General features: G+C 36.9%; 1 protein-coding gene across 4 annotated transcripts; it reads left to right on the top strand.

The window, feature by feature from the left end:
- The first annotated feature begins 282 nt into the window (after positions 1 to 282).
- On the top strand, positions 283 to 27,743 carry SLC35B3 (solute carrier family 35 member B3). Of its 4 annotated transcripts, none has more exons than XM_082046602.1 (10): positions 283 to 410; positions 5,307 to 5,585; positions 6,958 to 7,079; positions 9,016 to 9,170; positions 10,750 to 10,857; positions 15,621 to 15,718; positions 18,525 to 18,617; positions 19,039 to 19,150; positions 23,739 to 23,808; positions 24,923 to 27,743. In XM_082046602.1, the coding sequence occupies exons 2-10, from the start codon at positions 5,385 to 5,387 to the stop codon at positions 25,071 to 25,073; spliced, it is 1,110 nt and encodes a 369-aa protein (XP_081902728.1). In that variant the 5' UTR covers positions 283 to 410; positions 5,307 to 5,384; the 3' UTR covers positions 25,074 to 27,743. The 4 variants fall into 4 exon arrangements, with proteins under 4 accessions (XP_081902728.1, XP_081902727.1, XP_081902726.1 ...); XM_082046601.1 differs by lacking the exon at positions 283 to 410 and adding an exon at positions 495 to 523; XM_082046600.1 differs by lacking the exon at positions 283 to 410 and adding an exon at positions 1,659 to 1,819.

Raw genomic sequence — 27,743 nt, 5'->3', positions numbered from 1 at the left:
GGTTGTGTTCCGGAGGGGGAGGAGAGCAAATAGCGGGATTATCTCCGCCCCGCCTCCAAGCACCTGCTGAGAAACCCCCGGTAAGCCTCAGACCCGACCCCCTCCCGCAGCGCTCGGACCGCCCACGGAGCGGCGGGCGGTTCCCAATAAAGAGGCCCCGCCCCGCCCCGCCCCCCCCCCCCGGCGCCAGGCAGAGGCGGGAGCTGGAAGACGCCGTCACCCGCCTCAAGGCCGAGTAGCGGAATGCCGAGCGTAAGCGGCGCTCTCGGTGCGCTCGGTGCTCGTGCCGAGCCCTGGCATCCTCGCCGCCACTTCCGGCTGGAGAGAGCTGGCGGGGCGCAGCGGCGGTTGGTGGAGGAGGCCGGTTGGCCGCTGCCGCCGTGCCCCTCCCCTCTCCCTCCACCGAACAGGTACGGGGGCGGGGCCGCTCCTCCCCCGCGCACCGGGTCGGGTGGCGGGGGGGCGGGGTCGCGGTCGCTTCCTGCGAAGCGTCACCCCGCAACTGGGGGTCATGGCCGCCACGGTGAGGAGCGCAGGGGGCCGGGGCCCGGGGCGCGGAGGAGGCGCCGTCTCGCCGCGATGGGCGCTCGGGGCCACTGAGCAGCGAGACGGTTCATTTCCCGGGGAGAGGGGTGGAGAAGGGCGGCCTGTCGTGACTCCGGAGCCTCTGTCCCAGCCCTGGCCGGGGCAGCTGGCAGCTGCTAAGGCAGAGCCACGTCTGCCCTGGCCTCGGGGTGTGGCGTGGGCCAGCCCCCGGCAGCTCGGGTGGCAGAGGGCTGGGCGCAGGTGAAGAGGCGGTAAGGAAGCTTCAAGGGTCGCGCTGGTCCCTGCCTCCCTTCCCTATTATTATTTATAATTTTATCATTACTTTTAACAATTATATTTGTAATTTATGATTTATAAGCCTGACAGTATTCAAGAAACAACTATACAACGCTGTCAGACGCATGGTGTGAACTGTGGGGTTGTCGCATGCAGGGACAGGTTGTCGTATGCTGCCTAGAGAAGTGATTGAGTCACCATCCCTGGAGGTGTTTAAAAGGCATTTAGACGAGGTTCTTAGGGACATGGTTTAGTGCTGGAGTTAGGGTATGATTGGACTTGATGATCCTGAGGGTCTCTTCCAACTGAAATGATTCTGTGCTTCTGTGACAGGAGCTGGACTTGATCCTAGTGAGCCCCTTTCAACTCAGGACATTCTATGATTCTCTTTTGCTTTTGGGGCAGGAACCAGGTACCAACAAGCAAAGGATATGCTCAGGTCTCTGACAGATGTAGTTTTGCATCCTTGTAACTCAGAGTATCCCTGTTATTGTGCCAGCTGCTGTCCTGCTGCCAGGTATTTGTAGTATCAGCTCTGAAGGAAATGAATCTTGGCAAAGGCTAACATGGAACTTGCCTTGCATGGCTCACGAGGGTGCTGATATGCTAGTTTCTGCCATACTGATGCCTTTAAAGATGTTCTTCAGGGTTAAATAAAGAAGTTCCAGCACTTCCATAGTGTTTCTTCCATGACTGATACAAGCCATGAACTTTTTGGAGGTTGAAGAAATTTTGCTCTTCTAGTTATTTGTTCATTTGATTCTTTTTCATGTAATAACCACTCTATTTTACTTGTGCTCTAGGTTAAAATCTTGCTCTGCATGGGATTTTTTGTCAAAGGAGAAGGAGCAAAAAGGTCTTTGATCTGAAGAATGTGTTGTTTGCATTTTTACACAGGAAAAAAAAGAAGGGGAATATGCTATTTGACACACATCAAGACAGCTCTTAATCCGCCTGACTCTTCATAAAACATTTTTGCTGCATGTTTGTTCAAAAGGTGAATCAGTTGCTTGAGAGATTTTGGTGAGAGGATAAATAACATTTCTTATAGTTAGAAAAAATAAAAGTTTGAGAAGAAGTCACAGTGGACTTCAGAAGAATTCTGTTACTGTTGGTAATGAAATTACTTGATGAAGAGTGCTTCAAATGAATGCATACATTTACAGTTTCTTCAGTTTTTAAATAATATTCCTTGAAATGTTTCTTGAATGTGGTAAATTTTTTTTTTGTTTCCTTTAGAAGGTAATAGAGAAAAAACAATTATTAGGCATTATCTTCTTATGGATGGCCTTGAGTGTGAATAGAGATATCAGTGTTGTTTCTTACTACTTTCATAGTAGACTCAGTAATCTGCAAGACATTAAATGGACAGACTGTAGAAACTGGTGGTGTTCCTGAGGAAATATTTTGAATATGAAGAGTTGAAAATTGGAAAATTGTGTTAATTATGGTGTGGGTTAATGTTGATAGGCAGCTCAGGACTACAAAGCTGCTTGCTCGCTTTCCCCCTGCCCCAAGAGGGATGAGGGGAAAGGAAGAGTAAAAGCAAGAAGACTTACAGCTTGAGATAAAAAATGTTTAAGAAGAGGAGCAGAAGTAGAAAGAAGTAGAAAAAGAGAGACAGAAAACAAAACAGGTGATGTAGAAGCAATCACTCCTCCCACAGGTAGACCGATGCCCAGCCAGTTCCTGAGCAAAAGATTGCTAACCTCCCTCGACCCCCTCCTCTTGCTTTTTATTGCTGAGCATGATGCTTTATTGCATATAATATCTCAGGTTAGGTAGGGTCATATGTCTGCTCCTGCCCCTTCCCACCCCTCTGCACGCACCCAAATCTGTTCACTGCAGACGGGGGAGAGCAGAGGGAGAAACAGAAAAGGCCTTGATGCTGTACAAGCTCTGCTCATCAATAACTAAAACATTAGTACATGTTTTTGGCATTGTTCTTGTCTCAAATGTAAAACACAGCACCATACAAGCTGCTGTGAAAAAAATTAACTCCATCCCAGCCAGACGCAATACACTTGTTACTGTTTCTTCTTCCCTCTACTTCTTCTGATCCTTACACAGATGGTACACAAATAATATCTAAACTAGTGGATAGAGTGGAAATTGTAGGTACAAAACTATGCATTATGCAATTCACTTCATTTTTGGGCTCTGGAAGCACACATGACAGTACATGGCTGTGTCTTCTGCTGGGCATATGTCATTCTCTGTGTTTCAGCTTAGGTGAAAAATGAGGCTCAGATCATTTCTGCAACTCTTGTTCCTGCTGAGAAAGTCTGACATTAACAAATGCTGTGTGCCCAGCAAGAGGAAGTGCACACTGGGCAGGAAAAATCTGAACAGGCACCAGTGAAAATACAAGTTCAGCTAAGATGTCAGTGTTGGATTGATTTCCAAATACACTGTTGTTCCTTCATGGTGATTTGCTTCTCGGGCTTGAAGATGAGCATGCTAACTTTGCATGCAGCTCTTGTGAGGAGAGTAGTAATTCATATCCTGGTTTAGTGACCAAATAAGGATCACCGAGTATCTTCTGCAGGCACCTTTACTCTTCTTACATGATGGAGGAATGCTATAAAGGCAGGACTGAAGGGGACTGCTCAATCATCGCGTTCAGTCTTAACAGCTTTACATAATTGCTTTCATAAACTTCACCTTAAAAACAGTTCAGTTGTTCCTTCTTTCCTTTTTTTTAGGCTGCTTTAGAATACAGGTAGTCTAGGGATGAAAAGGTAGCTCCTAGTAAAGTTGGTTCATGATCGCTTTGTGTCCATTTGCTCCCATGCAACTGTCCTTAAAATTATAATTGTTTTTGCTCCTTAATGGCAATTGCTGTGATACTTTTATTGAAAGCAAGTCTGTTTTCTTTTCGTCAGGGTTTTGCTGTGCTGGACAAGTTACACTTCCGTCTCATTTCAGTTCGTAAGATAGACAATCTCTTCTTCCATCCTCATACCTTTTATACAGTTGTTCTTCAAATCTGTCAGAACTCTGTGTGTACTGTACATGAAAGCTCACGAATGTGTCATTGCATGACATTGGTACTTTCCTGGTTTTACTGAAAAGAGTCTACTTAAACTTTGTATTTTTCCATTTTTTTGGCTACCTGATTTGGGGATTAACTAACAATCCACAAGGGTAAACTTTCTATCTCTCGCTTTTTGGTTTTCAAGTGACAAACTCTGAATTTAAACACAAATAGTTGATATAGTCCCTAAACTACTATTATAGTTCCCAAGCTGTCCTTTCAGAACTTTAATAAGAATCTAGTTCCAACCTGACACTATGTTGTATCAAAAAAAGGTGAGATAACCACATGGCAAGATTTATGCTAATCCTTCTTTTTTCAGCTAAACTTGTCATTTCTTATATTGTATAGTAAATTACCAATTTCCCTGTAGATTACATTTACTACATTTATGCCATGATGTAGCTTTTATATACTAGCATATTTTCCATTTAAAGACAGTGGGAAAAGCGTTTTTCATACATGTGTGATAAGTATTTTTGAGTTAGGGAAAACAAACCACTAAGTAGTTGAGACAAACAGAATTTAATTACTGACTGCTGGCTGACCTACACTTAAAAATCGTGGGACAACTGACTGACCAGTGTGTTTATCTTCAGGCTGAAAAGAGAAAAGGAAAAAAAATTAAAAGCATCAAACATTGTATTCCATGCTGAGGTGGAGAAAAGAATTATTTGCCTGTCAATGTATTAAGCTGCTAAATTCCTTCTCCAGCCTTCAGTTATCCAATTTTGTTTTCTATTACATGTGGAAGTGGCTGCATGTGGCTAATATTAAAGGGATTGCCATACCATAGACCTCCTCAGATAATCAATCTAATTTCTGAGACTGGCTTCTTAGTCTTCTTGTTTCCATCTTCATGTTCTTTTCCTCAGAAGTGTGTGAGAAGTAGTGAATGAATGTGAGAATGAGGGCATTAACTTCTTCCAGTTCAATACTTGTAACCAGTTGTAGGCTCAAATCTGTCCTTTTTAGCAAGGCTTCCCCTGTAATGGACTAGTCTGGTATATTTCACTGTGAAAATGAAGTATAGACAGAACCACAGTGCTTCAATACCAGTTCTTTTACTGTGATTTATCATGGGGATCACTTCTCTTCCAGACCGTCACTCCTTTGAGTACTAGCAGAAGAGGGCTACTTTGAGCTGTTTTCAAACGGAAGCTGGTTTTCAGTGGTTGGTGTTTTGGGGTTTGTTTGTTTGGCTGTTTTGTAGAGTGTAGGAATACTACTTCCCACATGAAGCAAAAGTGCGTTCATAAAATGTTGTTTGCCTTTGATATAGAGTGATGTTAACTTTGAACATCAGAAAAGATACATAAAATTTACTAATAAAAACAATCCAACAAAACTCTTAAACCTTTATATTTTCCGTACAAACATCACTTGGTTACTGTTATTGTTGGAAGTGTGTATGTTATGTCCTATCTGACTTTAGCATTTCTTTCAGCTTTCAGATAGAGGACACACAGAAAGAGAAGAGCAGAAAGAAGATAACAGTAACACTGAATGCAGCGAACTAGGAATCATGGATCTGAAATTCACTTCATCAAGAAAATACATTTCCATCAGTGTACCTTCCAAATCTCAAACTATGTCACCTCATATCAAATCAGTAGATGATGTTGTAGTTCTTGGCATGAATCTCAGCAAGTTTAGCAAACCTACTCAGTTTTTCATCTGTGTTTCTGGAGTTTTTATGTTTTATCTAATCTATGGATATTTACAGGTAAATGCTATGAGCTTAGGTCTTAGGCCAGTTCTTCCTACCCCTTGTCTTTTTCAATAGCATAGTAATATAGTATGTATTTTAATATGTATAGATGTTTAAATCAGATATTGATTGTAAAGTCAAGTTTTCAGAATTGAGGAGCAGTAAGTAATTATGTAATGCAAGTTTCTGTTAGAGTTCAAGTGCCTACAGGGTTTGATTCAGTTGGACTTTCATAACTGGATCTCTTACGTCTGTGTGCAAGATATATCTTTCAATATTGTTTTGAATGTGTATTTTTTAAATGTGATTTCATAGTCTACTGAAAACACACAAATTGTAGAACCGTACAGACTGACATGTAAGTCTTCATTGATGTTGAAACCTTTAGATCTCCTTGAGTTCCATGAGTGCTGTGCAGTAATAGTAGTCTACTGTTCTCTCTGCTCTCCCTTCAGGACAGAGCTGAAACATGAACTATGGTTGCTTGTTAATCAGAAGCATAATGTGTATGCCGTTTTAGTCAAACATTTCTCTTCCTCCTAGCCTTTTCTCTTTTATGTTGAGCAGCTTCATTTCTGTGACATTGTTTGGGGTTGGTTGGTTTGTTTGTTTGTTTAAGTTCAGGGACTCTTCTCAATAAAGCAGTGATTTTAAACATTGGTAATTGAAAATCACCATGTTTCCAATGCAGTTTTCAAAACCAGCTGAGAATTTTGTTAAAATAAAGTTACTTCCAAAGAGTTAGACAGTTAGCAGTAATTGAATGCAGAATCTCAAAAAGCAAAATATGAGGCAGCCTTTTGTTTCTATAACTGACACATCTGCCTTATTCTTTATGCAGTGCATGTATTTTCCATAATGAATTGCTCTGGCTTTAAATCTTCTTACAGCCTGCAAATTTACAAGCTCACAAGTGCCATTTAATATGGACACTCAAAATATTGGGTGCACATTCCTAAGAGATTAAAATTAACAGTAAATGTGTCTTTTAGAGAAAGTTTGTATTAAATTTATTGTGAGCTATTTATAAATTTTGGATAAAAACTGTCTACTGAAGTAAATGAACTGAAAACCAACTGAAAAGCAGACAGGAAACAATCTATAATTTGAGATAAAGACTAATGGATCAAAGGTATTCCTCCTGATGAATCGTTCCATTAATTTCAGTGGATTTACACCAACAGTAAATTTTCTCATTGCAGTTTAGAGAACCTAAATTCTCTTTTTCAATACTTTGCAAGTTATGCATGGCAGGTAAATTCTACTTAATATGCAGAAGCTGCAAAGGCTAGATTTGCATGTATGTGAAGAAAAAAACCCCTTGATTTTGATTTGATTCAATATTTCAGTGTCTATATGTGACCTTGGTGTTTTTTTGTTTTTATAGGAATTGATATTTTCAGTGGAAGGTTTTAAACCTTTTGGTTGGTACCTCACTTTAGTGCAATTTGGATTTTATTCTATTTTTGGACTAATAGAATTGCAGTTGATTCAGGACAAGAGGAGAAGGTATGTATTTTTCCAAGCATTTTACCTACTGCCCATCAAGTTAGAAGCTTTTAATATTTATGGTAAATTTAACCTGCGTTGTTTGAACATGACTACTGTGAAGTATTGGTAGCAGTTCTGTAGTTAAAATAAGGTGAATTTACTGGGCAATGTTAGATAATGTTTTATAAGCACCCACTTAGATTTCAGACCTGTAAGTAGTCCTCTTGTCTCTACTGTCACTTTGTCTCACTTAGAGAGCATATTCTACCATTAAGGTAACCGATACAGACTTACTCATGTATGTGTTGCTTGGGATTATCATGTCTAGAATGGGGCCAACAGCACTTCACAGCATGTGAAGCCGTCTGCCACTGAATACCTTTTTCTTTGAACCTTGGCACCTCCTCACTAAGAGGTTCCTTTGACACCCTGTGCATCTTGGAGAGTGTCAGAGGTCTGCTCTCTGCCATGCGACTGTGTAGGTTTGCCTCAAAGGATGTGCTTATGTTCTGCATTTTTTCATTTAAGATAGCACTCGTAACACCCTGCCACAGAATTATTCTGTGTTTTCATTGCAGTTGACCAAGGAGATTCTTGCTGTCTTGAATCCTATGGGTATGGGACAGTTGATATTACTTGATGGGGCCATTCTGTGGCTTTTTGCCCAACTATAGCCTCTGCAAACTGCATACTGAGTTTCTCTGAAAGCTTGGATAGAGGCTGTCATGTTGTACATGAATTTTAAAATTGCTTTACAGCATTCTGTCCTAGTTGAGCATAACTAGTTTTCCTTACCTGTAGTCAATCTTGGCTGATTTTGCATATACTGATTTTAGGTAATAGAATTATTTTGTAGCCAAACAATGTAACTTTGATAAATTAATATTTTCTATTTTAAACATTGACAGCTTGTATTTCAGGTTATCTGACTTTTTGAGTCATTATACATCAGATAATATTGCGTAGTTACCTTTTGAGTGTTCTGTAACTAATATTTAGGTTTTGATTACCAAATAGTTGCTAATGCTTGCAGAGCATGACTCTGTAGGTAAGCTATGTTGGAAATCTAGATCTCAAATATATTTGAAATTTTACTTTTGATAACCTAGGCATCTTCTTGTGGATGCCAAAAATTTATTTCTTAATTTTTATGCTGAATTCTCTGTTTCTTAAATTTCTCATGCATGCCTCAGATATGCCTACATCACTTAATGAGTTACGGGTAAGACAGGGTTACAACAAAACATCTCCTTATGTTGCTTAATTTGGCTCTGAGTATGCATAAAAATACCTGAACATATGCACAACAATAACTGTAAAAAAAACCACAAAGTGAGCACAACAGTTGCTAAAAATTACTGTTAGATCATCTGTTGTCAGAAGATAATTTCATCAACTTGCAAAAAGTACATCTGAAAATGTTCAGCAATCCCCTCCGTTCATGATACCTGAATCGCTTCTTTCTTAGTTGTGTTGAGTTTTATAAAACAATGGTACTTCTTTCAGCTTTCTTCATTCTAAAAATGTCACTGCTTCTGTGAAAACTTCACCAAAAAAATGGACACAATGACCATGACAGGACTAAGATTCAGGATATTTTGGTATACCAAGCTTTAATGTTTCTTTTGACAAATTATCTGAAGCCTTTGTCTTGATTCTTCTGTAAATAATATACCTTCTCAGAAGAAGGTTAAAGAATTACTGTTTGAATACTTCATGAGCCATGAAGTTTTTATTGTCTTATATTTGAATGCTGTTTATTAGCAGTATTTGAAATATGTGAAATTTGGAATCAGTCATTTATGTGCGTTTTAAAATTTCTCTGGTGGAATGAAATTCAGTAGGAAAGATGGTCAAGTTGTATTACAAACATACTTCTTTTTCTAAATTTTTCAAGCTAAATCTCCTCTAGATGAATCTGTAATACCAAGATTTGTACACTTATATTTTTCAGAATTCCTGGCAAAACCTACATGATAATAGCGTTTTTAACAGTGGGAACTATGGGTTTGTCAAATACCTCTTTAGGATACCTGAATTACCCTACTCAAGTCATTTTCAAGTGCTGTAAGCTGATTCCAGTTATGATAGGTGGGGTTTTTATACAAGGTAAGTGTTAGTCCTGCTATTAGATGATTTTTCTGTCGTTTCTTTGGGAAACAGTCATGTATGGAATCCTGTATTTGTTAAATTCCACTGAAGTTTTTGGATAGAGAGGGATAGGTAGTATTTTTCCAATAGAAGGAAAAACATGAATTTCTGAAGCAGCTTCTCTGAAAATGTACAAATGCAATTAGATGAACAGAAAATGTGGGGAAAAATAAGTTATACAGCTCACTTGCAAACTTCATTTTTATGCAGGCTTTCTAAATTTTTAAGTAATGCAACTTTGTTTTCTAAACAAAATCACTTCATGAATGAAACATTTTTAATACTGAAATGGAAAACCTGAAATGGGAAAAAAAAATCCAGCCATGACTCATGAAGAAATCCCTTACTTTTCTTGCTTGAAAAGCTTGATTCCTAAATTCCTAATTAAAATGCCAAATTTTTTATTGAATGATCAATCAGAAATACACTTGGTTTTACATGTCTTTGGTTTGTCCTAAAGATCATAGTTCAAATTCCAAGAACAGAAAAAGGGATCTGGAGGACGATGTGTAAAGACTATAGTTAGGTGAATAAACATGCTTCAGTATTTCTGGATTTGGAAGACTTATCTATAATATTAAAGTTTCTCTTTGTTGAATACACAAGGATTCATTAAATCAGTAAAGCTCCACATGGGCAAGTGTTATGAAGTAGAATCTAGAATTATATATTTCTGTACCTGTGGTTAATACTGGGTTTCTAGTTCTAACATGAAGCTGAAGATTTAGAGGTTACAGGTTTACATATGGCCATGCGTGCACGGTATGTACCTTTTATTCAAAGTCATTTTGTATCATTTTAATACTGAGAGACTGGCATTAACTTAAAACTTTATGAAACTTTATATTGTGTCATAGTAGTACTGTATTCTCAGACACTGTGATTATTGTTTTTTATTATTTTTAAAAATTTTCAGTTAAAATTTTCAGTTAAGAAATGTTGCGTTGGAAGCTTATATTTGATGTATACCTTCTGGGAAAGGAGTATGTTATTTCAAACAAGATATAGTAACTCCTGCCTTTTCATTTCCCTACTCTATTAATATTTCTTTCTCCACCCACCTCCATGTTTCGTCTCTCCCAAACTAAGGGACAATGCAGGGTTCTAAAAGTACCCAAATCACCTGTAAGTGTTTGGAAATGACTTCTCTCTAATCAATAAAGGCAGCCAAAATGTTTTGCATGAGAGGAAAATCTTAAGAAAACATTTAAGCTGTCCTGAAGTTGCTGAGATGGTGCTTTGTCGGGGCGGATGTGCTTCATGGCATCGAAAATGTGCTTTATGTCATTAGGAGTAACCCTAAAACTGACCGCAAGAATCACATCAGTATCTCTTAAGGTCCTTTTCCATGTCAGGAACTGCTGTTGTAGAGAAAATACTCCAAGCATTGGAAGGCCAGAGAATTAAGTCTCCTACTGAAGTAAAGGGATGATGTTGGAACTGTTTTTTCCTTTGCCTTCTAGTTTGCTAAGCAGGATAAACATGGAATTCTGAGAGTGTTAACAGTCTGTTCGTGTTCTTTGCATCGCTTTTGTAGGAAAACGTTATAATATTGCCGATGTGTCTGCTGCCCTATGTATGAGTCTTGGATTAATCTGGTTTACTTTAGCTGACAGCACAGTTGCACCAAACTTCAACTTGACAGGTAAAGAAATACTATATTTTAGAGTTTAACAAAATGCTTGTTTTTTCCTGCAATAAGGGTTCCATAGAAGTTCTGAGAGTTCTTGGTGAAGTGCCTTCAGGTATCATACAGATAATGCAGGTTTCATTGTAGCTTTGCACTGACAGAACTATATCTGTGGCAGAAGAGGTCTTTTCTTCTAAGTGTTAGTTTTTAGGTTCTTAAAATTTCTGGAAATTCCATCCTTTAGCTTGAAATGTCTCATGCTTGTTCTCAAGAAATACTTAGTTCCCAGTAGATATATTTAAATAAATACGATAAAATTCAGTTTGAATATTTGAAAACTTCAAAAGTTTAGTTGTCTTTTCTAGTTAAACCTTTAAGTCTTTTTTTTCCATTTCTGAACCATTTACTTTATAATAATTGATGGTCTCACTCAGATTTGCTGCAGTTCTTAGTTGGAATGCCCACCTTCTAACTGTTCTACACTGTGTAAAATCAGAAGCAAAGAAAAGATTTTAACCTGCTTGGGTTTAGAAACTTGGTTGAATTTCTTTCTCAATGAAAAGTAAGAATTGCTTATTCATAAAACCCATGTTATTTACTTGGCCGATGTTTGGATTAATACTGAACATTGAAACTTTTGAATATTCAACTTTTAATGTATTCTGCTTTTGAAATTCTGAGATGAGTTACAACAATTGTTATGACAGAGGTTCTGTGTGAAATCTTTATTTCTTAATAGTGGAGGCATGGATTTATAGCTTTTGTTCCTAAAAATAATAAATTCTCGGTTTTAAGGAGAAGACTTCTTGTCCTCAGGAAATATTATTTCATCTAGTGTTAGTAGTCGTCAGTTTGTGATGTTGTCTAAACTGTATGTATCTTTTGCTCATAAATTAATTCTTATGCCTTTTAATGTAATTTTAGTGCTAATGGTAGTGGGAGAAATTACAAATGTTTGCTAATTCTATAACCTGCTGTGCATTTAATGTGTTTATGTGTGATGTGAGTGGCTACTTGAAAATAAATGTATTTTGAGTACAGTCTAATGTTTGTATGCTTGTAATTCTGATAGATGGATATGTCTTACCTTTACAGCTATTTTTTACTATGGCCTGTAAGTGCATTCAGATGTTAATATATTCCTTTTATAAAAATTGAATTGTTTTAAATATGTGCTATGACTCGGTTCTGAAAAGATTTGGAAAGTTGATTGATCGCCTGAATGGGGTAAGGTAAAGTGCAGCAAGTGTAGTAAAGTCCTGATGCCCTCAAAGATGTGCAAAACACAAGATAAAAAACTTTAAATGTCTTCAGAGAATAAACAGGATTGTCTTTCATTGTTAATTTATTTTGAACACTTCAAGTCTGTATATATTGATGAGTAGAGCACTACCATTTGGAGGAATTTAGTTCTGTGAAAATAGAATATAGAACTAGAATTCAAATCTGGATCAAGTCTGGATGTGCTTTTAGGAAAGTGATTCAAAATTATCTTGCTCACCTGAGAATGTTCTTTCTATATTTTTCTGTTCCCTATTACCTGTTGTGTTTTATTCCCATGTCACTTAATTTAACCAGAAGAAAGTTTTTATAATGGGAAAGGTGGAGTTTTTCCTTTTCTTGGATGAATTATGGAGACAGATGGTCCTTTCCTTCAAGAAATGTACTGATTTTTGGTGTCACAAAAAATGTAGCTGCTGAAGTGAAAAAACAGTTATAAGAATGGCAAAATGCAAAATGGCATATTCTTTTGAATAATTACGCTTCATTATGTAAATCACATGATAAGAACTGAAAGCAGGGAGGCAGAATTTAAATTTGAATTTCATAGAGTATCTTCAAATAATGACAAAGTATTTAAGGATACTAAAACTTTCAAAAACGTAAACAGCAAATTAAATTACTGTTTTCTAAAGTTGCAGTTTTATGTTACTGCCTACTTACTGCACCCTAAATTACTGATTTTGTTTCACTGTTTTATGAACTTTTATGCAGAATTGTTGCCACACAAGCTAGTATGATTGTAGCATAAAGTCATAGAACTTCTACTAACTTGTTAAGAACAAGCTGTTTACATTTCACTCTTGTGAGCGAAACTGTGCTGTGAAGTTAAACAAAACACATAATCTTTGTTGTCTGATGCAAATACTGAAAATGGAGCATGAGCAGAAGTGAAATATTATCTGGATGAACAGTTTTACAAGTCCTTTTATTTATTTTGTTTTGTTTTTTTGTTTTGTTTTTTCTTCCCTGCTATTGAAATCTAATCTCAGTATTACTGGGCCAAAAAAGGAATCTACCCAGATTTTGTTTACACATGAAAGAGGTCAGCCAAGAAAACAGAACTCTTCTGCCAGAACAGGTACATATTTGTAATTAAGGAAGAGGTATACTCTTCAAGATGGAGTTGGTGCCAAGAGCTCCAAGTATCTCCTAGTGTTATCAAACTGGAGAGGTAGTAGTAGATATCCTAAACAGTTGTGAGTACTAGATACAGGACTTCCAAAAGAGAAACCAGAAGGAGACAGTCTCGAAATGTTGGTGGTACAGGAGCTTCCACTGCTCTGGCATTACAGGTGTAAGAGGGAATTAACTATTTTCAGTGAGGACACAGTGAACGTATCAATTACATGAAAAATCCACCACCCCAGAATGTTTGTACAGGTACAGTTTAGACTTTTGCAGGCTGAGGTGTTTTGTTCTTAGCTTCAGTATTATTAAGATGATATTATAAAACTTCATTAGCTGCCTCTACTGTGTCTTCTAATCTTATGTATGGAATGCTTTTAAAATCATAGAATCATAGAATGTGCTGAGTTGGAAGGGACCCACAAGGATCATCAAGTCCAACTTCTGTCCCTGCATTGGACAACTCCACCATGTGGAGTATTAAAGAGGTCTTAATGGGCAGGTAAACTCCAAATGACTCAGTAGTTTAACATATTTGCATGGTGGGGATTGCAAATGTGAGAATGTATTGTTGAGGAACTTGCGTAAATATCCAATAGCTTATAAATGTGTAAGTAGTGTTAATATTTTAATGACTTCAAGCATCACATTAATAGTGTAAAATACAATATAATGTAGTGTTTCAATCAAGTCTGCTGGTGCAAGACCTCTAGGTTTAATTTATTTCAGCACTAATTTAGGACCAGTTCTTCCAATCATTATTACTCATGCTTTACATACTACGTAACATTACTGGCCTTGTTCATTGTTTTGCTGCTGCTGCTTGGCAGGTGCATTGCTGTAACAGTGAGTGGAACAATTCTACTCATACTCCAAACTGTGTATGTATGTAATATTAACGTGTTTAGTCCATACATTTCTACTTTCCATGCATGCTTAGATTACAGGTAACCTTTTCATCTCCATCTAGTGCTGAGCCTATGTATCTGTCCAGTGGTGTGCCTGGGCCATTAAGTGCTGCTGGTGTTCCAGCATGATTAAGAATGCAGGTGAAGATGCACTCAGTCGCTTTACAGAAGTGATCTGCAGCAAGGCTGTTGCTGAGCTGGAGGTGGTGTTATACTTTTGGACCAGAGCTGAATCCATGGAGTTAATTAATCTACTGTAGTTCATAGCATAACCAATATTATTCAGGTTATCATATCATTTCCATTTTCCTATGCCTGATATCTTTGAATAATTAAGAGCCTTTTTTTTTTTTGTTCCCTTCCCTAGCCTGGGAAAGGAAATGGTTCCCAAACTAAAGACACTGGTTTGGAAGTTTCCGTATATCCAGAAGCTGGCCAAGGAGATGCCACCTTAAAGTTCATTGGTCTTAAAAATGTTAAATCTTTCAATTCTGAAAATCCTAGGAGCTGGGATTTTTTTTCTCTGTCAGGAGGTTATACTCCATTTGGCCTGTCAGAATGCCTATTTTGAGGCCTCTGATAGTAAGAACATAATATTAAGAAAATATAACACTGCTTGTTTCTAGTCTTCATTCCTCATTCTTCCCTGAAACTTAGGATGTTTCAAGGAGCCAAGAATAGAGCAGACAGTAAATATCATTTTGATGACTGATATCATCTGTAATGTTATATAATTAGGAAAACTGGTATTTCAACCTGTGTGAGTCATTAATTTTTACCTTTTGCAACATTAAATACAACAGTTGCTACAGTCATGAAAGAATCAGAGTTTGGAGGTTGGTAAATGAATTGCGACTGGCATGGATAAAGAGTTATTAACTTTTGTTATTGGAAAGCTGATTACATTATTGACGGTGTAGTGAACAAATATGGTAACCTGAAATCATGGGCTTTGTACCTGAACTATAGTTCTTTGAAATTAGTATTTCAACAATGGAATATTTCCACTGTGAATCCTCTTGCATTTGTTTTGTAATTACAGCTAACATTTCTATTTGCCTCTGTCAGGAAAAATAATCTAAGATTAACTACTCAAAAGAGTTATTTATCTTCATTAAAAATACCTCAGTAAATGCAGTTGACATTCTTTCACTCTTGTTACTACAAAACTCCAGCGAGCTTCTTTATAGCAGTGTCCAAATGCTCCTGTCAAGCTTAGAGACACGCAGAGCTTGGGGCTTGACTGGTGGAGGGAGTGGGTGTGGTCAATGCTTTATAGTGGCATAATGAAATAATTTTTTCTGACATGTAGAATATGATATAGAGGGGTTTTATTATTATTTTTCTATTCCTGAGATTTTTAATTTTTTTCAGGATAAGTACAGAGTGGTTTTCGTCACTACTCTGCTTTGTTGATAAATATTCTGAACAGGTTTTTGTTTGTTTGTTTTCTTATATTAGGTGTGGTCCTAATATCCCTTGCCCTCTGCGCAGATGCAGTTATAGGAAATGTACAGGAAAAAGCTATGAAGTTGCACAATGGTTCTAATTCAGAAATGGTAAATACCAGATTTGCAATTTTAAAAGAACACGTTATTTTTAGACAAGGTACACAATGGCAAAACATGAGACTTACTCTGCTTTTCTCTTGCATATGTAAAGAAAGGCTCTTGGTGTACGATGCTTGGGGTTTTCTGTTTCTTTGGGAGCTTTTGGTGGCTTTTTTTTGTTTTGTTTTTCAGCTTTTTGTGGTGCTACTTTCTGTGTGCAACTTCAAATGCATTTTGCAGCTACAAACCCACTTATTTCTAGCAACAATGTCTACCCTGCAGACCTGAAATCAACAGAGTGTTTTCTGTATGATTATGCACTTAATCTCTGAAAAATATATACTGTTCTTCTGGTATATATAAGCATGTATTACATGGAAGACACGGCTTTTCTTACTTTGCTAGACCTCTGATTCTGGAGTGTGCTAGCATGTGAGAGAGAGCCTTTTTTCTAAGCTTTTGAAATCAGTAAAAGTGGCTTTCAGAATGGGTGAATATGTGTGTTCCTGATTCAGTGAAATACATGATTTTGAAAAAGTCTTGCTCAGTATTTTTTATATACTCATTTGGAATGTGGATTAGCTGTTTGTATGGTCTGACTTTTTTTCTTTTTAGACAAAACTTGAGTTTGGCCTTGGCATCTTCTTCTCTAAAATTGAGTAAATACAAGAAAATATTTTTATTATAACAGACATCTGAATATGACACAAGTAAAAAAACGATTGAAATTTGATTTGCATATTTGGCATATATTTGACATTTAACTAGAAAATCTAGTTTCTCATTTATGAGCTTTGTAAATAGAGAGAAAATCAGTTATAAAGAAGCTTCGTTTTTGGCTGAAAGGGATTTAGGTTGGCTGAAGAACTTTAAGTTGTAGGTTTCTGGCAAGTGGAAGAGTATACCTGAAAAGGGTCACTGTATTCTTGGCTTTGATTTTTGTACTTTTTCTTAGTATTCACTGCTGACTGCTGCCAGAGGCAGAGATCTCACCTAACCCACCGTAACCTTCTATAGCTGTAATCTCTGAGATCCAAAACAAAGTACAATCTGTAACTGCTTTCTTGCCCACTTTGCATCTTGCCAGCTGACAGTTGTTAAGTGCCTTACATGCAATGCATGTGTTGTCTGCAGAACTTTGCTTTTTATTCTGCCTTAGTCTGACAAACGTTGGTCTTCATATTGTATACTCATACTACTTGTAGAGAATCGGTCTAGTGATTAAGGATATAAAGGTTTTGTTTGAGGCCTAGAGATGACACTCCAAGATTTTGTTTGGAGAATTCAGTGCAGAATACAAGCAGAATTTCAGAAATAACTTTTCTCAACCTGAGACCATGCATGAAAATTTAAGAGGTCTTCTGAATTGGAGATTATGTTAACAGTGATCTGGAAAGCAAGTTGAATAGTAAATGAACCTGTCACCCACAGGTTCTCTGTTTTGTGGCCAAATTTGGAGCTTGCCTTGGATTAAGCAGTTATAAAAAGAGAAAGGATGTATTGTAGCTGAAGTAGTAACCACTGCTCTGTAAAGTTATACCTGACTTTGCCTTGTGTGTGATTCTAAGGAAGTGACTTATATCTTTCTGCCTAACGGGGAACTAGCAACATGGTGCTTGTTCCTGGTTGTGAAAAGTGAGGTCTTTGGGTAGTTTGGGAGAAAAGCCGGATGATGGAGATGCAAATGAAGAATTAGAGACTAACTTTTTTGTGTATAAACACTGTAAAATAAGTGCTCTGGAGATCAGATAGTTGTTTTTTAAGTGGTTGAAAGCAGTTCTGCTCTTGAAATGTATATCCATACTTCAGTATTGCAGAGCAGTGATAAGGTTCTTTTGTCTTATGGCATTGTTATTGATTGTTTATAGATTTATTATTACAAATAGCTGAGATAGTATAACAAGAAAAGAATTCATGAAACTCGTGTGAAAAGATGTATGCATGTAATTAACATCAAGTTTTGAAAGTGTAGTAAATCAGCGTGTTCTAGCTGGTAATCTGTAGAGTTGTTCACTGTCTCACTTTTTTTCCACAAGAAAAGGCCACTAAAAGTTGCCCAAACAGCTGAATGCCTCCTACTGCATGGGAGGATGAAAGGATGGATGGGCGGTTCCAGCTTCTGATGTTGCCTCTGCATGGGGAAAGATAGGATGAAATTCTTATGTTGCTTTTGTATGAAGCTATGAGTTATATAAGGGTACAGACAAAATTAAGAGCTTACCTGTTTGCTGAGTTTAGTCTGTTCTGAGTACTGAACTAGATCAGAGCTGTTCATATATGAAAATCTTGTGTTCTATAACCATAACGCAGGTGGGCCATGTATGTGAAGTGGCACAGATGAAAATTCTTTGACACTTTTTCTGGCAGTGCATAGTGATTATGTGCTAACCCTTTGCACATTTAATATAGTGTGGATCTGTATTGTTCAGGATGAGTAGCAGAAAACAAAATACGTTTAGTGTATTATTCAAGCAATTTAATTATATAGTTGCATGAAGTTTTATTTAGGCTGTGAAATCCTGAATTTGAAGGATTTACCACAGTCAATGTTGACCTCAGGATATTATTAACGGACTAGCTTACAAAACTTTTTCTTTTTTTAATGTAGCTGTGGGTAGGTAGGATGTCTCGAACACTTGGGCACTTTTTTACTGCACATCAGCAACTATAGAAATCCTAGTGGAAATATATTTAAACACTGCAAATTCAACTCTGAGAAGTTGAACCTGTTAATAGGGCCAAACATTTGAAAGCATTTAATTTTGTCCTTCTGTGTAATATCACCTGGTAATTATTTTCTCTTAAACTATTCTAGGTTTTATATTCCTATTCAATAGGTTTTGCTTATATTTTATTTGGATTAATGTGCACTAGTGGATTAAGCCCTGCAGTAACATTTTGCTCAAAGGTATGTGTAAAGATTTCCTTTGTTTTATGAAAAACCTCATTGGAAAACATTGTGCTGTGTGGTTTAGAAAATCCCACCACTTCTCTGAAGTTATTTTCATCATGTAAACTGGTTGACGTGTATAATTCATACATCAAGCAAGTTGTTACAGTCTTTGATGTATAAGATAGGGTGACGTTTTAATAGGGTGGTGTTTAAAAAACAGACCAAAATCACAGGACCAGACTTATGAGCTTATAATTTCATTATTATTTTTCCATTATTTAACTAAAATTAAATAAGGATCTTTGCATGGATGCGTTGTTGAACAGCTTATTATTGCTCAAGCAATTGATTAAAGTCTGTGTTTTTATGTTATTTTACAGTACCTCAGGGTTTGTTTTACATTTTCCTAACAGGCTTTTTTTTGTTGTTGTTGCAGCATCCAGTTCAGACTTACGGTTATGCATTCCTTTTCTCTCTGACTGGGTATTTTGGCATATCCTTCGTTCTAGCATTGATTAAAATCTTTGGTGCCCTTCTGGCTGTAACAGGTATGAACAAATGATATCTTTACTGCTTTTGGTATAAAAACATGAAGTAATCCTATTTCATTATTTAGGACAGAGCCCTGGAGAATTGTTCTTACTCTGGCTTTTTTCTGTTGGTTGTGCTGCCTGATTGTGGTTTGTGTAGCATGGATCTTCTCCAGTAGTATGTGTTTGAGAGTTTCCTGATCCTTGCTGTGCCACAGTTTCGACTTTGCAGAACCTCTTAAGTAATCTTGTCCTCATAGCCTGTGTTAGTGCACAAACAATAGTGTTCTAAAACAGAAGAAACGGAAATTCTTGGAAGAATTGACATTCAAGGTACTAGGAAAAGACAGGTATTATTTGAAACATGGAAGGAAAAGGAAGGATGTTCCAGTAAGCCGTAGTAGGCAGTGTCATAGTCTCTAAGCACAGAATTTCTGGAGATTTCCACCAAATGGTATTACTAGAAAAACTATGAAGAATTCTCCTAAAGCTTCCGCATGTCCATACACTCTTGGTGGAATGCTGCTGTAGCAATGTTAAATGTACACTCCAGGCTCGATTCAGAATAAACTCAAATGGAACAAATTCTAACTTTTGTGATGGTCTCATCGGTTCTTTTTATTGAACTGAAGAGAATAAGGAATGTGCATTAGTTTTGGAAGTCAGGATTTGAACTAAACAAACTTCTGATGGGCTTTGTAACAGCTGCTGGATTATCTCTAAAGTGCAACTTTTATATTCACAGGAGTGGTACAAGCCTATCAATGACAGAAGCAGACTATATAGTCTTTCATTTGTTCTTGATTTCTGACATAATTGTCTGACAAAAAATTGAAACAGTCATGCTTTCTGTTAAATGCTTAGTACAGCATATGACTGTATCAGCCTTGTCAAAGGAAACAAATGTAAAGAACTCCGATCAGTAATATGTTGAAAAGATTTGGGCCACTCACTGATGTGTCTGCTAGCCAGACATGAACGTGGAACAATAAAATGGGCCTATAAGGAAGATGGGGACAGATTTTTTAGCATAGCCTGTTGCAATAGGATAAGGGGTGATGGCTTTAAACTAAAGGAGGGGAGATTCAGACTGGACATGAGGAAGAAATGTTTTACAATGACGGTGCTAAAACACTGGCACAGGATCCTCCAAAGAGGTGGTAAATGCCCCATCCCTGGAAACATTCAAGGCCAGGCATGGGGCTCTGAGCAACCTGATATAGTTGAAGATGTCCCTGCTCATGGCAGGGGGGTTAGACTAGATGACCTGTGAAGGTCCTTTCCAACCCAAACTATAAGTCCCTAAAGTATGTCAAAAGTTACTGGAATCCTCTCCAGGCTAAGAAAGTCACTAAATGCCATCTGGTCTGCTCCTGTGATAGTTCATGTACAAATAAAAAGTTTCTGTGATTAGTTGTTCTCACCTAATAATATAATAATTTCCTAGCAGTAAATGCAATCAGACCTATCTGCACTGACACGTTCCAGGTATGTATCCAGATTGATGAAGAAAAGGAGGACATGAATCAAGAGCCAGTCACAACCATTATAGATTTTCAACCTTTATAGAATATCAGACTTGGCTCTCATCCCTTGTGCAACTGGCCATATTCTTCATGTTGAGCAATCAGTCATCTGGAAAACTCAAGTGGACAGACTGAAATCATACTCGCTGATATTGGTCCTCTCTGAATGAGGAAGCCACTGAACACAATGAGTCTTAGCACTGCTCTGGGAAGTAATGTCATCTGGTTAGGCTTGATCTTTAGTAACAGATTGGCTGATGTGTGCCTCAAAAACAATGAAAACTGTTAAAACTGAACAAATTCTGGGTGGAAGGGCAACTGTACAGCTTCAGAGAAGGAAGTATGTTCAGAGCCTGTTGATAGTTTGCTGAGGATCCTTAATGGAAAAAGCGGTATATGGTTAAATCAAAGGAATCACTAGTAAGACAGATGCAACAGAAATTGGGGCCCAGAAATTATTTGTACTAGTTTACTGTGGCTTGCATCTGTATTTGTGAGATAAGCAAATGCTTTTAACCTGTATTATTATGGGTTCCTGAAACAGCCAAATGACTGGAGTGTTTACAGATCAGAATATCCTCAACTGTTGGAACAAGGGGAAATGACCCCGCAGTTCCTTTTAGCAGCAGTTAATTGTAATGTTGACATTTTTTATGTATCTAACACTAAAGGAAAAGTCTGACACTTGATCATTTTTCATCATCTTCCTATACACCTGTTTTCAGGCTGTGCCTTAAATTATTACTCTTCACTATATGCAACTGCTGTAGAACATAAAATTGTTTATCTGTAGAAAATTGTTGCTTCCAAACATAAAATGTAACTCAAGTGTATTTTTCATAAGTCAGTCACTGCCTGCTTAGCTTCCTCTACCCTTTCTATAGCCGTTACAGTAGTCTATCAAGAACAGTTATACCAGGCTTGTTCCTTTCTCAGGTTACCCTTTCTTAAATCTACAAATGGTAGTCACAAGAACCCCAGGGGAAATGTGTAGCAAGACGCCATGGAGCTACTTTCCTCTCTTCCCTCTACCCCTAAAAGCTGGTTTCTCTCAGGTGATGCTCTACTTCATATACAGTAGTGGAGAGGAAAATACAGACAGTTGTTTTCTGACCTGAGGATTGCATGCTCTGCTTTCCTATAAATTATTATCTCTGCAGCACTTCTGTTTCGTGGTTGTTTTCAACAAAGTTCGGTATGTCTCCTGAATGGAAATTGGCCCAGATGAGAGGGTTGGTTCATGTGCTACAGTAGCTCTTAAAAAAAAAAAAGTCTTACTGTGCTTAAAAAATGTGTAAAATTGTTGTGGAATATCAAACCTTTCCCAGGTTTTGTTATGCGTGACCTTGACAGTCCTAACACTGGAGCCCTTTCTGTCTTGCCTGTAGCAATGTGAAAATGTTTATTGTGCCTTGGCAGAACACCACATTCATTACTGTCCCTCCCACCCCCCATCCATCCTCTCCCTTCTTGCGGGGGGAGTGGGGTGAAAGAGTTTAATGAAAATTGTATTTCTATTAGCAGAATGAGAAATTATCAGACTTAATTGGGAAAAAGAAGAAAAGGCACTTAATTTAGAAGGAAATGGTTACATAAATATTTTAATTAATAACTGATTTGAAAGAACAGAAATAATCGTAATTAGAACAACTGAAGTAATTTAAGCATTTTTTAAATTATTCATCTGTAAACTGTTTTCTAATTAAAACTCAATTTTCTTTTTCATTCTCCTTTAATTTTTCATGTAATGGAAAATCATTTTACTTGATGCACATAAATTTCTAAAAATGTAAAGAAAATTATTACTAAGAAGTTGAGATTGAGGCAGTTGAAGCAACGGTGAAGCCTATTTATTCCACTACAAAACATGCATTTAAGTAAATATATGTTTGTGCAGCAGGGTTGGGGAGAATGAAGCTTGCTTTACTAGCCATGACAGCATGAAAATACATCTGTAGTCGTTGGTTCCTTTTGTCAGTATATTGCAGTAAGACTAATGTGGGCGTAGTTATACAAGTAAGGCTTTCCAGTATGATATAGTAAAAAGTACTTCATGGTAAGCAAAATTATTTTCTGTTAATAAAAAGCATAGTTTTCTTTAGGTGCACACAATTGTACTGGGGTCTTTCTTAAGCGAGAAGCCTGCACTATCATGTAAACACCTTCTCAGGCCTTTAACCTTCATAGCTGAACATGTATGCCTGACTGCATTGTTACTTTTAAAAAAAAAACATTTTCTGTAACTTCTACTCCTTTTTGTTTCAGTGATAAAGGTTTCCCAGTACACAATTTGCTAGCAACCCTGTATTCTTGTTTGTAGAAAGTAGCATTGAAATTGTTCAAATAATTGTTGGAGCTGTAGTCAATTGGAGAGTAACCCAAATAGATAGTTTACTTCCATCTAGGTAACCAGATTGTGTTCTCAATGCTCCTCGTTACCTCGATTCTTTCTAGTGGTAAGAACACACGTAGAAGAATTTCTCTTAATGGTTTTGATGAAAACTTCCTAATGCATAATCATTGAAGTGCGACATCCTTGCTCTCTTAGGTTTCCAACTAAAATTGTGTTTCTCTGCACTGTTAGGTAAATTTTCAGTAACTTCAAAAGAATGGCAAGATGCTGATCCCATTCCACTTAAAAGTGAAGCCCAAAACACAACTGAACTGTCACAACGTGAGGTGAAAATGGCAAGAGATTTGATGTTTCCAGACAGTGATACCACTTCTTTCTGCTCTAACAGATTAGCTTATACCATTAGTTACTTGCAAGGATTATTTGTTACTTTAAGATATTGTGAATTGATTAGTTAAATAGTCTTGTCCTGGAAGTTCCTCCGCTGCAGGTAGTGTGACTGGAGCTGATACCACTGATGCAGTGAGCTTGTTTCAAACAGCATCTGGTTCTAGTGCTGTTTTGCACTGGACTGGGGCATCTGCAGTCTGTGTTTGCACAGGATGGTCATCGTTTTAACCAGATACTTTATCACTTAATGAGGTTATCTACTAATATTGAAGGCTATATTATGTCATTTTGCTGTAACTGCATTCTTAAAGAAGTAAATATCTGTTTTCCTCTGCAGTAACAACAGGAAGAAAAGCAATGACCATTGTGCTTTCTTTTTTGTTCTTTGCAAAGCCATTCACATTCCAGTAAGTATTTATGATTTTAAATGGGTTTTAATATATTTTATATAAAAAAAAGTCTTCTTAATCATGGAAATATAACAACAACAAGCTTAAATGCTTTTCATTTTATATCCTCTACAAATATTGGCAATTTGCTGTAAACATTGACTGGCGTCTTGATGCTAATCATACTAGAGAAAATATTTTCCTTTTTTTCTAAAGGTCTGGAAGACAAGTTATTCCATGTGTTGCCTTTTTATTAGTAGTAGTAGTAGTTTTAAGAAAAATCTTATATAAACTCTAGTGCTTATGATACTTAATAAATTGTTTGGGTACTTTCTCTGTAGAGAAAGATTCAGCTAAAGGAAAGCATTTTCTCCATTACAATATTGTTTCCCCTTTTATGAGCTCAGGTTTGAGTTCTTAACTATCCGTTTTAAATAACTGCAAGTTTCTATTATCTTGACATATTAAATTGCAGGATTTTTGAGCTTGGATTTCTTCCCTTTTTTTAATTTTAAGGAAGAGCTTACTTTGAAAAATGCATCTAAGTTGTTACATTGATCCTAATTGCTTCTGTTTTGAAACAAAATAGTATTCCATTTTATTGCTATGTATAAATTTCTTTGAGATTTGAGAACGAAGCTTACAGCCGCATGCCCAAATGGAATTTACTCCAGCAAAAAATCTTGAGGCTTAAAATAATGGAAACAAAAATGTGCTTACATTGGGAAGTATGGATATTAGGCACTGAGTGAGAACACGTTTTGGACTAGTAATAGAGATTATATTTCTCGTAACTGTAGAAAGGAAAAGAATATTAAAACCCCTCAGGACTACTTTATTCATGTGCAAAAGAACATCTACTGTTTAGTTATTATTTAACTATAAATGCGCCTTAATAAGCTCTTCAGCCAGGATGGGAAGAGTGGAAGGATAATAATAATAAATATTGAAGCAAATTCTTACTCAGAGTCCACTAATTAGTGTTTAGTTTTGTTTTGGCTTTTTCTTCCTTAAACGTTTTTGTCCTTAGTGTAGGGGCTTTATTTTTATTTAATCCATAAATATTGGTATGTAATCACCACAGTTAAAGTACTAGCAGTAACTTTTTTCTCCTTCTCTCCCTCCCCTTTAGGTACGTGTGGTCAGGTTTACTGGTTGTCCTTGGCATATTTCTTAATGTTTACAGTAAGAATATGGATAAAATCAAACTGCCTTCACTACATGGTCTTTGGAAAAAAAGTGTGGAAGAAAGAAAAACAAGGACGTTGTCACAAACTGTATAGACAGTGGTTTATGCCTTGTCTAGACTATGACTTACTCATTACTGTTTTGTTGGAACAGTCTTCAACTGATTCACTTTCCAAAGGGAACATTATTAAAACCAAAGGAGCTGAAGGCATATTGTCTGTTTGCAGATTGCTAGAAATGCACATTTTTGTGAGCCCTTTCTTCAAAGCACTTGAATTCATCATAAAAGGTATTGTAGGCCATTGTGAGATGGCATTATGAAGCAATGAAGGACAGCAGCTCCTGGCAAACTGCTGAGAAGCTGCACTCCAAGTGGGACACAGTGGAAGACTGATTTGGGCATTTTAATAATAGTGGCCATGTGGCTGATCTGAGATTAGTGGTTCTTTGTCTTTGTTAATTGTCTAGGCAGGGTAATTTAAATGTAATACTTTATTAACATTTAATGAAACCTAATCAGCAACTGGTTGACCAAATTGTGATTTTAAAGGTAGAAGGTTTAGAATATGTTGTTACTCTTTCATTTTAAATAAAAATGTTGTGGTTTTTTTAAGTTATTGATTAGATCATCACAGAATTTTGTATTTATTGTAATAATTGAAATTTATATGGAAATCTTACCGTGTTACTCTTTTTGATGATTGCTTGCAAGTAACAAAAATGAGGTTGAGTTTGTGCAGCCAACACCTGTGATTTTAGAAGGGGGGAATGGGCTTTTGGGCCTGAACAGGGTGAGAACACAGAATGAAAAAGTTGTGATTGAAACAGTGGCATAAAAAGCTGTTATTTGGTGATTCTTTGGTGAAATACAAAAATTTTAGTGGCCTGTGGCCTTCTGTATCATAGTGGTGTAAAGAGACATAGAAGTCTTCTAGATCAGTATCATCAAATCAAAACTCCTCATTTTCAGTATTGGAGTAAAAATAACAGTATCTGCTAATGTACTTGGAATAGGTATTGTGTCAGTCTGTGTGGTCCTGTGATGAACTTAAGAGGATTAGGGTACAGATTACAATTTTCTTTATTTAATGACAGAAGGAGACAATATACAACCAGTCTGTCTTTTTCATTGTGAAATTAGGAAGATTAAGTCCATTTATCTGTCTTACTTTTATACTCAACTTGCTTTTGAATCACTTGTCATCCCTTTCATTTTATATATTTAACAGTAGCACTTTAAAAATATGAATCACCTTATAGTTCATTGTTCTCATGTGGTCATGATATTTTTTGTTCTTCATGTCTCCCTTAGATGCATCTTTGTGTATGTTCTTTCAACTTTAACAGAAGTAAATAGGAAAAAAAGAATTGTATAGTGAGGAAGAATGTACAAAGAATTGAAATATCTCACAAGATTGCCTTCTGCCAAAATACTAGCTTATGAAAGTATTCAAAATGTGCAAAATGTTTTTCAGACATTTAGGAAGAATTGCTGTTTCAAGGAGATTGCGATCAAAGCACAGACACAAAATGTGCCTTAAATTTTGCTGTCTGAGTTGGTAGCTATCATATGCTGTATTAAGTCTGTTACAAAATATAGGGTGTTTCAAAAAGATGGACCCAATTTCAAAGATATACTGATGTCAAATTGGGTCCACTTTTTGAAACACCCTGTAGAACATGGAATAACAGAGCCATCTTAGCACCGTGGGACAAATAGGTGGAGTGGAGACCTGCACTAATGTAACTGCACTGTTTCCAGCACTCGGCCTACTCTGGTGTGTCAGCAAAGCCTTTCAGCCCCTATTCACCCAGTATTGCCAAGTTACACTAATTTATTGCATGTGATGATTTTGTTTTTTAAGTTCCAAGCTGCTGCATGATTGATTATGTCATGGATAAGGTAGAAAGGTGCGCGCTTGATGAGCAGACACACCTTGAAAGAGAGGAATGGCCTGTCGTGGCCATCCTTTGTCATGTTGCAGCCAAAGTTTTATGACAAGATATGAAAAAGGGTTACAATTTCGAATTTGATGCAAGAGTGCATTTGACCAAGTCAAGGGGTTTGATACACATTCCTTTACCAGTAATATTTATCAACTCATATTCACTTGTGTTCTTTTCACTAAATTAAGTTCCTCTTTCCAGTGAGGGTAAGTTACCTATCAAACTCAAAAGAGGGACAGTTTTTGAATAACTGAAAAGTAATTATGGAACATTTACTGCTCTGTTCACTAGCTTGGTGGAACTTGGTAATTAGCATTTGAGCACTGTTTTGACAATTTTTCAGCCTCAGTTTTGCCATCTGTAAACTCTGTCTGTTGCTAAACATTATTGAACTTCAGGAAAGCAAATTATGTGAAAGCTACCATAAATGCAGAAAGTCATAGTAAATATAATTCATTTGGCATCTGTTTTAAATAAGTAGGTGAGAAGTCACTCCCAGAGTTTTTGACTAAAATTCAAATGTAGTATGTACGTTGCCAAACTATTTATATAATCCAGTTTTGTCTCTGTTTTCTCTCTTTGGAGAGCATAGTGTTCACAATAATTTATCTTTTAATTTATTCTCTATTGTATACAAGACTGAGTTAATGGAGCACACGTTAGGGGAAGTTTTGATTTAATTTTTCATTCATTTTTTAAACCATAGAAATGCACATTTTGTTTTACAGGTGTACTTTTAAAAATGTTTTTTATAGATGAATATTGTAGGCTTAGTGTCAATAGCATACATTTAAGACTTGGAATTTTATTTTCATACA

The sequence above is a fragment of the Streptopelia decaocto genome (genome assembly GCF_964273445.1).
Source record: "Streptopelia decaocto genome assembly, chromosome: 2".
Taxonomy (NCBI): Eukaryota; Metazoa; Chordata; class Aves; order Columbiformes; family Columbidae; genus Streptopelia; species Streptopelia decaocto.
The sequence above is the reverse complement of the archived record's forward strand: the minus strand, read 5'-3'. Positions and strand labels throughout refer to the sequence as shown.